The sequence below is a fragment of the Engraulis encrasicolus genome, unplaced genomic scaffold (assembly GCF_034702125.1).
Source record: "Engraulis encrasicolus isolate BLACKSEA-1 unplaced genomic scaffold, IST_EnEncr_1.0 scaffold_71_np1212, whole genome shotgun sequence".
Taxonomy (NCBI): Eukaryota; Metazoa; Chordata; class Actinopteri; order Clupeiformes; family Engraulidae; genus Engraulis; species Engraulis encrasicolus.
In genome coordinates this window covers 164,279-178,586 of record NW_026946049.1, presented here as the reverse complement: position 1 = coordinate 178,586, position 14,308 = coordinate 164,279, and the positions used below count along the sequence as shown (strand labels likewise).

The 14,308-nt window shown below is 43.8% G+C and overlaps 1 protein-coding gene across 1 annotated transcript; it reads right to left on the bottom strand.

Moving 5' to 3' along the window:
• Positions 1 to 5,728: 5,728 nt before the first annotated feature.
• Positions 5,729 to 10,043, bottom strand: LOC134444766 (putative nuclease HARBI1). Its single transcript, XM_063193973.1, has 4 exons — positions 9,602 to 10,043; positions 9,415 to 9,530; positions 9,074 to 9,154; positions 5,729 to 5,923 (listed from the first exon to the last, which is right to left on the bottom strand). The coding sequence occupies exons 1-4, from the start codon at positions 10,041 to 10,043 to the stop codon at positions 5,729 to 5,731; spliced, it is 834 nt and encodes a 277-aa protein (XP_063050043.1).
• Between the last annotated feature and the right edge of the window lie 4,265 nt (positions 10,044 to 14,308).

Sequence of the window (14,308 nt, the reverse complement as noted above, 5' to 3'; positions counted from 1 at the left end):
GAAGACCGCAGAGACCTGGACTGGGAGTGGGGTTGGAGGAGATCAGAGAGATACTGAGGAGCAAGAGAGTGTAGTGATTTGTATGTCAGCAGGAGAATTTTGTACTGAATGCGGGACTTCACTGGGAGCCAGTGGAGCTGTCTGAGTGTGGGAGTGATGTGTTGCCACCGCTTTGTGCGAGATATAATTCTGGCTGCTGAATTTTGAACATACTGTAGTCGTTCCAAGGCTTTCTTGGGTAGGCCATACAGTACCCCATTGCAGTAGTCCAGGCGGGAAGTAATGAAAGCATGGATGAGTGTTTCGGTCACAGAGTCAGAGAGTGAGGGCCGGAGTCTGGAGATGTTCTTGAGATGGAAGAAGGCAGATTTAATCTCATCCTTGTCGGAGTTGTGTGCTGTGCTAAAACTTCTAGGCTACAGCTTTTCAAAAAAGGACGGCTGGTTAAAACGTTCAAATAAGGCAGGCAGGATTTCGCATTGTTGACATGAAACCTCTTGAATCTGATAGTGAAATAGCCACTTGTAGTAGTAGGCCTACTGGGTTTGCAGGCTCGTAAGACGTTGCCGTTATGGCATTTCCCAATCAACTCCGCAATAACAGGAAATTTAACTGAGGCTAATTTAGCACAGAATGCAATCGTAATCAAAGTAGTCAAGATGTAGTTCTAGTATGAGGAGGATTCAGAAGTAGCCTAGTGTTCAGTGCGCGTCTGCTGTGAGTGTCAAAAAGCGCAGCCAACAAAGTTAGAGAAGTTCTCTGCTCCGCCTCCCTGCTCTAACTGCACGCCGTTTCACCCCGTGTGTTTTAAGTCAAACGCTGTCATGAAACCGTTGGATTAGCTTAGTAGTATGTTTAGATTTAGTCAGGCTACTAGTTCAGTAGCCTAACCAGTAACCAGCATCATGAAGTTGACCTAGGTAAACTCATGCTTACTGAACTAGTAGCATGACTAGTCTTAACTAATCCAACTGGTTTCATTACAATTGCCTACTATTAATTGTAGCATCTGATTTCCTCCCCGTTTTTTTGTTGCACAGAGAAATGGCATATAGGCCTACTGTAGGCTATTGATTAGTGCATGGAGATGTAGGTGCCTCCCCCTCCTGTAGTATAACAATAATAATAGGGCCTATAATAAACATGGGGGAAAAAAACATTTTTTTCTATTAGGCTACCCAGGGTTTCTCCAGACCCCCATTAGCTTGTGTATAATTGTATTGGCTATTATTATGGCTACAACTGCTTACTAGGAGGCAAATATGCATACAGGTAACAACATACAAAAAAAATATATACAGGAGTGGGAGTACTTTTGAGCAGGAGCGGGCAGGATTGGGAGTCGTTCCACACAGGACAGGATTTTTTTTTTTACTCTGGACCAGGATTGGGCAGGACAGGATTTTTTTTCTGGGAGCGGGACAGGACAGGAGTGAAAATCCACTCCCGTGTCATGCTCTAGCGTTGATGGGGAATGCGCCTTAACAGGGGTGATTAATAAACAAAACAAAACAAAACAAAACAAGACAAAAACAAAAACAAACAAAACAGAAAAAAAAAATTAGGGACAGCCGTTGGAAGGGAATAGAAAAAGAAAATCATAAGCAAGTAAACAACTGAACGTAAGAAAATAACTTAAATCCTCTCAAATAACTGGGTAGATTTCAAAAATCTAATAAGATAACGTGCAGACGGCCTATTGGAGTATGGCAGCAAGCCTTCCAATGTTAGTCTTGTTAAGCCTAGTGGTCTAACATTTTGCATCAGGATGTCTCTTTCACTGCTACAGTATATCACGAAAGTGAATACACCCCTCACAGTTTTTGCAGATTTGTGAGTATATCTTTTCATAGGAAAGCATAACAGAAATTTCACTTTGACACAATGATTAGTGACCAGATTTAACCGCTTAAATTTCTTGTTCACTCAGAAAAAAACTAAATACAGCCATTAATATTTGAACATGTACTCAGAAAAGTGTACACCCCAGATGAAAATCCGGTAGAGAAGGGGCTGTGTTTGCTAGAATCGTCTCGAAATGAAACAAAATGAAAAGGGAGGTCATCAGTGTATGTTTCAACCTTTCTTTGCATTGAACTTTTACATTTTGAGTCTGCATCTGGCTGAAATAGATTGGTGTGAGATTTGAATGCAATCCTATGGAGAATATCATGATCTGCTTCAGTACCATGCTTGGCTTTTGATAGGCACTTTTTTTTTGTAAAACTCACTTGTTTACCACCACACATGCTTGACACCATTTGTTTATCTTGGTCTCTTCAGATCACACGACATGGTTCCAGTGATCCATATCCTTGGTCTGTCCATCTCTCTTGAGACCAAGATAAACAAATTTGCTTTAGATGGTGTCAAGCATGTGTAGTGGTAAACAAGTGAGTTTTACAAAAAGTGTGTATCCTCTCAATAGCCAAGCATGGTAGTGGGACTGACATGGTTTGGGGATGCATGGATGCGGTCAACATTGGTAATCTGAAATACACCTAAAAGAAACATGTCAACATGCACTGTGACTACTGAAGCAGATATTCTCCATAGGATTGCATTCAAATCTCACACCAATCTATTTAAGCCAGATGCAGACTCAAAATGTAAAAGTTCAATGCAAAGAAAGGTTGAAACGCACACTGATGACCTCCATTTTCATTTCGTTTCATTTCGAGACGATTCGAGCCAACACCGCCCCTTCTCTACCGGATTTTCATCTGGGGTGTTTCAAACATTAATGGCTGTATTTTGTTTTTTTTTCTGAGTGAACAAAAATTTAAGTGGCTAAATAAGTTGTTAAAAGGTCACTAATCATTGTGTCAAAGTGAAATTTCTGGAATGCTTTCCTATGAAAAGATATACTCACAAATCTGCAAAAACTGTGAGGGGTGTATTCACTTTTGTGATATAGCCTACTGTGTATGCTGGGCATTCTAATAGCACATGCTCTACTGTCTCTCTACTGTTGCAAAATGGGCATTGTCCAGTGGCGTGTTTACCTATAATGCTGAGGGTGTAATTAAGTCTTGTATGTCCTATTCTCAGCCTTGTGATGACTGTATCAACTCTTCTGTCCCTGCTATCTGGTCTTCTTGTGGGAACTAATGGTTGGATCTTGTAGGAACCTCCCCTTTGTACTTGCTATAGCCTACCCACTGCTCTTGCCACACTTTACTCTTGATTAGGCGTTTCACCTCCTCTCTGCTTAGTGGCACCATCAAATTGCCTAACTCCAGCTTAAGGGCTTCATTGCCTTCCACTTCTGCATGTGATGGGACCCAAAGAAAGCACATACAAGCATTGGAAAATTTCACAAATTAGATCAGGTCTACAAGCAGACTTAAAGGTCATAATGCTGACCAAGGCTGCCATTGAATCTGAGCATACAACATACTTATTTGGTCTAAGATCCTCAGTCCACGTGAGTGCCATTAAAATAGCTAAAAGCTCCACTGAATAGATTGCCAAGTTGTCTGGTGTTCTCTGTTTGAGTGACGCATCAAAGTCTGGTACATATACTGCTGCTCCTGTCCTTCCAGTGTCTGGATCCTTGGAGCCATCAGTATATACCTGTATCCTGTCATAATATTTCATGCTTAAATAGTGTTGCACCATGAGGATTGTACAGGTAGCTGTGGGCATTGCTGCCTGTCGCACCTCCTCCAGTGCCCATGGGTCAGCGAGAGAAAATAAGACTTGTGACACAAACATCTTTATTGTATACATTACTAGACAAACATAGGGAATACACATTCACATTCATCATGCATGTGTAGTAAGGTGGACCTTTAGATGTTACTTTTCCTAAAATAATAACCATCAAACTGATACTTGTAATTGCACGACTACGCCACTGGGGGACTGCCACCCCAGAATATATTTTGATTTCAACCAATAAGGCACAACAGGTTCGGATAGAATGGACAAGAGACGTACCTTTGTTTAAAGGAATAACAATGTTTTCTTTATTAATACAATTGTAGTCAATTAAAACCCTGCGCCGCTGAGATAAAAACAGTAATGCACATTAGAACGAGGTTGGCTGCCACAGGATAAAAGGGGTTCACCGAGCTAGGCCAGCCGAGCAGGCTTACTAGTTGAGAATAAATTAAATCACCACTCGTGCACGAAACCAAGGGCCTATGGTAGTCACCAGTCACACACGCTCATAGGCTCACTACGCTATGCAAGTGATTAAATGACAATAAGTGTGGATCTCCACTACACACAGAATAAATCCGTAGAATAACACACACTCAAACTACTAGTCTACTGTATGGCCCTGCCCGACTAGAGCAGCGTACATAGGCCTAGAACTGTGACAGCCAAACCCCGTACAATGACAAAGTGACAAGCTAAAGCGGCACAGGCAAAATAAAATAAAACAAAACAAAAAGGCTTAACAATTTCGCTAAGGGCAAAACAGCGGTGCCGCAAGCAGTCTGCCCACAGAGACAGACCCTCGACGTACTCTGAGGTGTCTGGAATTAGGTGAACATACACACAGAGATCAGTACATGTTACATACAAATAGTTGACAAATGTTTAACATGAGCTATGCATAGGACAAAGGATCTTTACAAGCTCACCTCAACAACACTGAGAGGGAGGGGAAGCCACTGGGGTTAGACGCCACGGGAACTCTGGCTCCTGAGAATGAACAGTATGTTTAAATACACAGCTCTAGCTGGTTGCAGTCATCTAGACAAAACTGTGATCACACATACCTTGCTGCACCCGTAGCAAAGGCACCGGGCATCATCAGCGAATACCCGCACACCGGGAAGGCTCCAATGAGCCGGTCTAATTCATCTGATTTTATAAAAACAATGGCATAGCCACCAATTACGGATTAGCCACTGAGCGGCTACCTGAGTCCCGTGACGTCATTGGGGTATGGGAACTGCTGAGGGACACACCTTACTGGACAGACAGTGCGCCCTGTTACACATGCACAGGAGGTGCCTTCCTCAACCACCTTCGCAGGTAGCTGTAGCCCTACGGCAGAAGCAGATGTCGTCAGGTGGTGTCCAGCCTTCTCTTCGGTGTTTCGGCCCTGAACCACAACACCGCCAACAGCTAGTGGGCCAACAGTAAAATTGTAAATTTGTTTTGAATTGTTTTCTTTGATGGATTTTTGGTTTGGTTTTACAAATAAGAAAGATGTAAAAATGGAAGAAAAACAAAAAAGTTGTATGTCCAACAGTTTCATGTAACATTGATGATTGGTTGTAAAGCGATGGGTGGACCCTTGGGGTGTTGATTGTATATATTGTGTGCACCTGTTGGGTGAAATGTTTGCCCGACACTGAAGAAGTTTGACCCCGAAACGTCAAACTTTACCACTGTTCGGTAGTTAATTTCTTGTGTTTTGCAAGACTGAGTAATGTCTTCTGATTTGGGTGTGTTTGCAGTGAATAGGCTATGTGTCCATTTAGCTATGATGTGGTTTGTGTTTGTCCATTGTAGTCTACATTTTAGTCTCCTCAAATGCAAGGCCATTCCTCTGTGTAGCATAGGCTAGGCCTACAGCTTCTGACATTATGAGCTGACAAAGTACACTCTGACAAATGATGGTGATGATAGTCCACCTTTTATTTAGGTGAGAAGGGGAAAGGCACAAAAATAGAAATCATAAAATCACTCCACAATATTGAAAACTAACTAAATCACACCATTGTAAACCAACCAATGATACTAATGTAGACGTCCCTGAAACCAACTAAAAATATCTGTTTCGATATGCGTCACGGACACGTCGCCCATCTGCCCCATGAAGAGCCGCAGGAACAATCTGGTCCCACTGCTCCTCCATCTCCACCAAGGGCATCCTCTCTTTCCGGAGGTTGGCAATATTATGCAATACCGCACAAGCAACACGTATGTCGCAGGCCCGTCGTGGAGTGACACGTAAGCCCTTAAAGGGGCATTCCACCGGTGGAGACATGAATATGTTACTGAAAGTGGGTCATATTTATAGTAGAATAGTAACATACATTTCTAATTTAGTGCCTTCTTGGCCAAGAACAGGCAGAAAATGACTTTTTAGTGCTTGTGGATTTGTGACAACAATCCCCATAATGCACTGCAATGCTCAAGTTCCACAGGCCACACCCAGTTATTTGGGACTCTATGCATCATCCCTCCCTCAGCTTGCAGGCAGTGTTGCCAGATTGGGCTGTTTCCCGCCCAATTGGGCTGCTTAGGATGGTCGTGTGCGGGCAAAAATGGCATTAAGCAGGAAAAACCCGCCCAATTTTAGCCATAGGAATCAATAGAATTGGGCGGGATTTTGAGCTTCTAGGCTGGTTTTGAGCATTTTTTGGGCTGGACATCATCCTCATCTGGCAACCCTGCTTGCAGGTGCATCACAGTGGGACAGACATCACTGGAAAGGAGAAGCTGGAGCACACTGCAGCTTAGTTTTCAAGACTTTATTTTGTGCACACACGTGACCAATGTTTCTGTGTTGCTACACCTTCTTCAGAGTCAAATGATAGCAAGAGAGAGACACACATTTCAAGACTTGACATTCACAGGTGATCCTACTTGGTTTGGCTAAATTGGTCTGATCTCATTGCAGGTAATTGACCCCACTCCCAAACACCAGGACAAGACTGCAGACACTGGGTGAATACGAGTTCAATGCTGTCGATCAACATTGACGGAAGCACGTGAGCGAGAACTTGTTGTCACGATGTGGGTGTTATTAAATACAGCGCATTTGCAGTCGGCCACAAATATGAACGAGACGATGAGCTCGCACCGGTTTGCTCTACTAACACACCACGTGTGAGGAGTGGGGGGACAGTCAGTGAGGAGGAGCTGAAGTGGGGACCTGCGCAAACTTGTGTAGAGGTGTGAGACAAGACCCATGTACACACGTGAGTGAGTTGTTGACCAACCAGTTCATGGGCGCGTGACCTCGGAGGCAGTCCGCCGACGAGCGTTGAAGGGGATAAGCAACTGCAGAGGTTGCAAGATCTGACTGCAGCCGCATTCATCCCGCGATAGTTTTACACCATGTGACATGTCACCTCGTCAACGCAACGTCGACGAAATTTCGAAGTTTGACAGGAAATCTAACCGTCATGCAGCATTTTGATCCAGGGTGCATTGCTGTCTTCATGCGCATATCTGCGTTGATGTCATGTCGAATGTACTTAATTAGACAGCTTGCCAACTTCCCAAAACAAAATAAAAAAGTGAAAAAAACAATACACAAAGAACATTGTCAATAAAACCACAGCTACAATTATTACAAGACCACAGCCGCGATGCTGGAACAATTTGTTACAGAGAGCAAGACATATTGTGTTCCTCATTTATGCCCTGAGGCTCCACTGAATTTAGAGTATGAATCCAAAATGCCTTTCTACGAAGCCTCTCTGTCTAATTGTCTGCAATCTTGTCCTGGTGTTGGGGGGTGGGGTCAATTACCTGCAATGAGATGAGACCAATTTAGCCAAACCAAGTGGCATCACCTGTGAATGTCAAGTCTTGAAATGTGTTTCTCTCTCTTGCTATCATTTGACTCTCAAGAAGGTGTAGCAACACCGAAACGTTGGTCGGGTGTGTGCACAAAATAAAGTCTTGAAAACTAAGCTGCCGTGTGCTCCAGCTTCTCCTTTCCAGCTATGGTGTTGCCAGATGAGGCTGATGATTTCCAGCCCAAAAAATGCTCAAAACCCGCCTGGAAGCACTAAATCCCGCCCAATTCTATTGATGTCGATGGGAAAGATTGGGCGAGTTTTCCTGTAAAATGCCATTTTTACGGCCATCCCAAGCAGCCTAATTGGGTGGGAAACAGCCCAATCTGGCAACACTGCTTAATGGAGCCTCTATAGAGTTCTTCAGCGGAAGCGGAAGCATGTAGTAGATTGTAGTCTTTCATGTTAGCATTTAAGGACGTCCTGGTTCCTATCGGCTTCCGGCCTCCATTGGGAATGAATAGGGGTAAATTTCAAATAAGCTCCGAGTGCAAGCACGCGCTTAGCGAACCCCCGCAAACTGTCGAGGGTGTTAAAAATAGGCTGTAGGTATGACATGGTTGATCATTTTGTGTCAAACTTCGACATAAATACGATGTTGCGTCCATATGCTAAACCCGGAAGCTTTTGGCGACTACAGAAACGGCGCCAGTATCTAACGGCATGTACGTGAGGAAGGTTGTACCCATGGCAACCAAAGGAAAGTATGTAGTTCGGAAGTTTTAATAATCAGAAAGGGGTTAGCAATATTGAATTATAATCGTCATGATTTAACATGTGAATACATCAACATGATGATACGATCCGTTCCACTAATGAGAAAGGGATGCGGGGACACGCTAATGTTCGTTGTTGCCGTGCAACTTATATTTTTGCCAAACCTGAATCTCTATGGCGTTTTGCAATGTAAAAAATCGCCAGGGAACCGGTAGTCCAAACGCCGCATACAAGTTGACGTCAACGCTGAAGAGCTCTATGCCAGTGATTTCAAAAGCACTGGGACACTGATCTGTGATAGGTCTGTTAGAGCATTAGGTCCAACCCCCTATGGGCGGGGTTGAAAAGGTGGGAAAAAGGCTTGTAGTCTCAACAGAAATCCACCTCTCTTACACTTCCTCTGTCGATGATGCAAAATGACCATTTTTACATCATTGACAGAGGAAGTGTTAAGAGATGAATGCGGATTTCTCCTATCTCAGGGGGAATTGAGAGATTTTTGCAAGACCATTCAAAAGTATGACTGGGTGTCTAGCAATGGAAAGCCTAATGCAAAATGGGTGGAGTGTCCCCTTAAGTCACCTGAAGCAAGATTTCAGTTGCCCAAACATCATCTCCACGCGGGCCCTTGTGCGGTTGTGTGACAGATTGAATGCCCTCTCTGAAGCTGTCCCCGGATCTGAATATGGAATCAGGAGGTGAGGAAGAGGGGCGTAGCCCCTGTCCCCCAGCAGGATCACACTGAACTCCCTTGCAAGACAGAAAGAGTAGTTGAACATTAAGGTTTACCATATGAGGGTGACACTTCGTCTTGATATTCATCTCTCACCTTGTGTAAATCTGTGGGACAATGTACATGCCTTGTAAATAAGGGCATCGTGGGCAGATCCAGGCCATCTGGCCTCAATGTTCGTGATCAGGAAGCTGGTATCGCAGATCATCTGCCAACATAATGCAATTGAGAAGTGATTGACAGACCACCAAGGTGGAATGCAGCTGCATGACAGATCACACCAGCATTCCAGAATCACAATTATTGGACCAAACGGCCTACAGGAATATTGGCCTACTAAGCCTAAGTACACTACTCTTGTCATCAAGAGCTGAATTCTGAAAGGAAGAACATGTGAATCGCATCATTACTAGTCAGTTACTTGTGAATAATTTCATATGCGTGTGGGACCTTAATGCATAGGCCTACCTGAATATTAAGGCTGTGAAACCGTTTTCGGTTGATGTAATCCCTCTCTTCGGGACCTGGAGGGGCTATAATTTTCACATGGGTGCAATCTATTGCACCCAGGACATTTGGAAAGCCTGGAAAAGGGAAGTTCATTAGTCACATGCATTAGCTAGGCTACATTTGGCATAGGCCTAATGTGACATACCAGCAACGGAAAAGAAAGCTTCCTTTATCCTCTGCTCTGGAAGATGTCCTGGGAAGGTGATGAAGAAATTCATGTGTGCTTTTAAGGCAAGGTACACCTTACGGATTTCCCTGCACACAGTTGCCTTTGCCAGTCCCTCTGCGTCACCTATAGTGTACAGAAATGTACCCGACGCAAAAAATCGCAGGCCAATGCAGACAGACTGCACAGAGGAAAGGGCTCTGCTGCGCCGGGTGTATTTAGCAATGTAAGGATCTAGCAGGTTGGTCAGGTACACAAGGCCCTGCTGACTGAACCTGTATCTTCCATAGAGATAATCATCAGAGGCAGCTAAGGGATCATTCCTGTTCCTAAATACTCTAGGTACAGGTGGAATGAGTGCCCTGTGGACTATGTTTGCCCCTTCATCCACAATGTCCTCATTCAGAAATGGACAGGCCATGGCTGTATGTTAACATCTAAAGTGTTCAGGCTACTGCTTATGTAGTGTGACTGAGGTAATCTTGCACCTGTTTACAGCAGCCTGTGCCCTAATGAGGTTCAATCAATGTTATCCAAATTAGTAATTATCTATTGTCATTGGGGTTCCCAGGCTACAGAAGCACTTGTAAACCTTACACATTGTCTGAAATATATATCAATTGATGAGTTTTTGGCCTAAAATTTACAAATTGACAATACCATGAAGGGGGCACAAACCATGAACCTTGTGTATGGGAAATAGTCTCACATTCCACTCAGCTACAAGTTCATGGGTGTACTACATCAGCCTTTGTTAATCTAAACCATTACACTCTCTGTGATTATGTATAGCTGAAATATGGCAAATTGTGAAGTTAATGTAGTGCATGACTTTAGCACCTGGGCTGCCAGTTGCATATGTCCACCTCCATATGTGTAAATGCAGGAGATGAATCAGGTTACTGCATGTGTGTAGTTCTTATTTGGAGGCAGTAGAATATGTACCTACAATGTCATTACACTGGGTGATGATTCCATGACGGCTTACTCTTTTCACTTGTATAATACTCACACAATGAGAAATGGTGCTGCCACGTTAGATCACGCTATTAGGGAGCCTTTTCTTGAAAGCAATTCACTTGCTACGTCTAGGCTACATGACACCCTTAATTCTGATTTAACTCCATGTAATTGTGAATAAGGCTTAATACCATGGGAAATGACATGCAAACACCTAATTCTGTATTAAAATCAAAGAAAACGCAAAGGGCAAGCCATTTTAATTTGAAATCATTCATTAAGAATTACAAGTCTTTTAAAACGAGCCAATAATATCCAAAGGTGAACAATTGAAAGGGGGGTGCATTTATCAGAGGCACTGCATTTCATATGTAATGTTTCAGCACTTGTTTTACATTGAAGTGGGTGTGTATTGAAACCAGTGGAGGCCCTATCACATTTTGGATTGACCAAGTTAATGTGTGATTTGTCAAATACAACTTCACAGAAACAAGGACAGGGGATTGTGTTGTTCACATTTTATTCATTTTCACCAAGCTGTGGAGAACAGAGAAAAGAGCATTATGTAGATAAAACGTACATCAAGTCTTGCATCTGTGATGTAGGCAGTAGGCTATATCTCATCCTTAGGCCGATAGGTTTGCACAGTGTAGCCTACTTTGAGAAAGGCATGATAAAAAATGTCAAAGGAGTGAATGATTGAGGACTTGGGTCCCGACAACATTCTACAGAGGAACCATAGAGAGCGTCGTGTCCAACTGCATCACAGTGTGGGGAGGAAGCTGCACGGAGAAAAACAGGAAGACACTCCAGCGTGTTGTGAACACAGCGAAGAAGATCATTGGAGTACCACTCCCCTCCCTGCAGGACATTTACACCACACGCCTCACCCGGAAAGCACTGATGATCATCAAAGACACAAGCCACCCTGCACACAAACTGTTCAGCCTCCTGCCCTCTGGAAAGAGGTACAGGCGCCTCCGTTCCCGTACCACCAGGCTGGCGAGCAGCACAATGCACCAAGCGATCAAGATGCTGAACACTCAACCCACTCTCCCTCCACTGTCAGCCTCTAGCCAGCAAGGCCACTGACAACCCCCCCCCATCCCCCACCACCATATCTACGACTGAACATTCCACCTGCACTACTATACTTGTGACTGAACTTTCAACCTGCACTAACTCAAAACATGCACACACACACACACACACACACACACACACACACACACACACACACACACACACACACACACACACAGCACACTGCACTGCACTTTCTGCACTAAACCCAAACATACACACACTGACACACACACACACACACACACACACACGAACACACACACAAGACGCACACCGCACCTTCTACCTGCACTAAACACACACACACACACACACACACACACACACACACACACACACACACACACACACACACACACACACACACACACACACACACACACACTGCTGCTGGTGTACTTGACAGACCTTTTTTTTAAAATATTTATTTTCTTCAAAATGCTACTATTACCATGTCAGAACGCTATAAAGGACTTTTTTTTAGGAAAAGCACAAAAGCACAACAAATACCTCTTAATGTATGTCCTCTACAAGTCTTCTGTTGTCCAGTCTTGCACTTTAAATGTCTGTATGAGCACTGTCTATGTCCATACTGTCTTAAGTCCATGTATATGTACTGTCTATGTCTATACTGTCTATGTCCTTACCTAGATTAGTCTATGTCTGTATGGGAAAGCAAGAAATGTAATTTCAAATTCTTTGTATGACCAGTGCATGTAAAGAAATTGACAATAAACCTACTTGACTTGACTTGACTCAAACTGACCTCTTTTTTTAGTTTCTTAATCTCCAACTGGACCCGCTCCATTTCCAGCCGGACCTTGGCTATCTTAATCTTCTTGTACTCCATGTCCAGCAGCAGGTGGCGCTTATAGATGGAGCGCACATCCTGTGAAAGAGGGACAATAGTGAAAAGGGGTTTGAATTTAGAAATAGGATACCTCATTAGTGGCCTTACTTCGTTCCTGCTGCTGGACTGTTGTGGCGTGAATGGAAGGTCTGCCACGGTCACAGTCTCCTCATCATCCGATCTCTGGGTCTGTTTCCGGCAGACACATTAAAGGCTTTACAAATGGGACGACCAATTATGGGGAAATAGACTGTAGCCTAGCTAATCATTACTCACGTATTGGCCAGGTAGCGCTGAACCGGCATGAGGATCCGAGCTGGTGGAGGGATGTTCAGGAGGGTCCTGCAAATTGATTCCCCCTTCAGTCACTAAATGAACAGCAGACAAACAGTTAGAGATGGAAAATCCTGCTCACAGTTCAGCCAAGCAGTAGATAAAAGAATACCTCCAACATATAACCTGCGAGTGGATGGGGACACTGGTTCTGATGAGGACCCTCCTTGGATTCCCTCCACCAGCGGCCGGCCTCGGTTTAGGGCCAAGGCCAGATCTTCAGCCGGCGTTAGGTTTTGGGGAGGGCTCCCACCACCTGTGGCCTGGGATTGTGCCTTCTTTTTGGATGCTGAAGTTTGTTTGGAATGATATTAAGGGACAATGTGGACAGCATTACTTAACTCATTGAATGAGAATGTGATTATGACCAATAGGCCTACTTACCACTCTGCAGGATGTTTTTGTGCTTTGTCTTAACCTGCAGGGCAGTCCGCTTAACAGTGTTCACACCACTTCTGCTCCAAAATCAAACCAAAATCAATTAGTTGGGGCTAGTGGGTGAGCCTCCAAATTACCTGGGTTTAATGGAATGTGTGACATTGGAAATGGCTTCTTTTCTTTTTCTTTTTGCAGGTTACCTTACAGCCAGACAGCACACTGTAGAGTCAAATGAAAACAACCACTTCACAAAACAAAGGGCAAATTAGGTTTACGTAAACTCAGCTACAGATCAGGTTCGAACGCGGGCCTACGACATGGCATGCAGTGGCGTTACCGCTACCCCATCGCAAACAGGTGGCGCCGGATTTTCCATAGAAATGTTTCAAGATAGTAATCAGGGGAGACAGTTAAAAAAAAAAAATCACTATTAAAAATGGAAATGGCCTTCCCAATTTCACTCAGAGTACATTATTCGTTCGTAGGGTTAACATGTGGGGGGGGGGGGGGGAAGCTTATTTATGACACATATTGACTGTTGAAACGCAACTTACGCATTTAACCCTATCGCGCCGGACGCATCATATTTGATGCATCAAATTCAAAGCCCTCTCCACGCTGACACAAAAAAAATCCATCTCAAAAACATCCTGCGTGTCATTTCCAAACGTCCTGCAGTACACGGAAACCGCCACAAGAGAGCAGAGGTCAACAACAAGTTGATCACAGCTCGGCGAAAAATGCAAAAATGGAGTAGAAGCGGTTTCCCTGACCGACGCTGAGATATCGTCAAATTGCAAAAGGTTTGTGTACAAATTTCCGAAATATAACTCTACATCCTTTAATTTGAACACTTGCTTTGTGCAATTAATCAAGGAAGAGTTTATATTTTTACACCGTGTTGCAGAGAGATCGTGCTAAAACTGATGAAACAAATAAGCACCATCCGGCGGTGGCAGGAAGTCAGCCATCAATGCATTTGCTCCATAGGGAAACTTACAAAGCATACCACGACAATCGTTTAACAAAACACACAAGTTGTTTTACTTCAAGACAAAGATATTGCCTTAAAGTGGACC

Bases quoted from the DNA above. Each gene is read 5' to 3' on its own strand.
- LOC134444766 (XM_063193973.1), bottom strand. From the start codon at position 10,043: ATGGCCTGTCCATTTCTGAATGAGGACATTGTGGATGAAGGGGCAAAC. The intron at 9,531-9,601 runs GTATGTCACATT...TCCCTTTTCCAG, and splicing joins AGCTTTCTTTTCCGTTGCTG to GCTTTCCAAATGTCCTGGGT. The intron at 5,924-9,073 runs GCATGTACATTG...TGCCCCTTTAAG, and splicing joins ACGATGCCCTTATTTACAAG to GGCTTACGTGTCACTCCACG.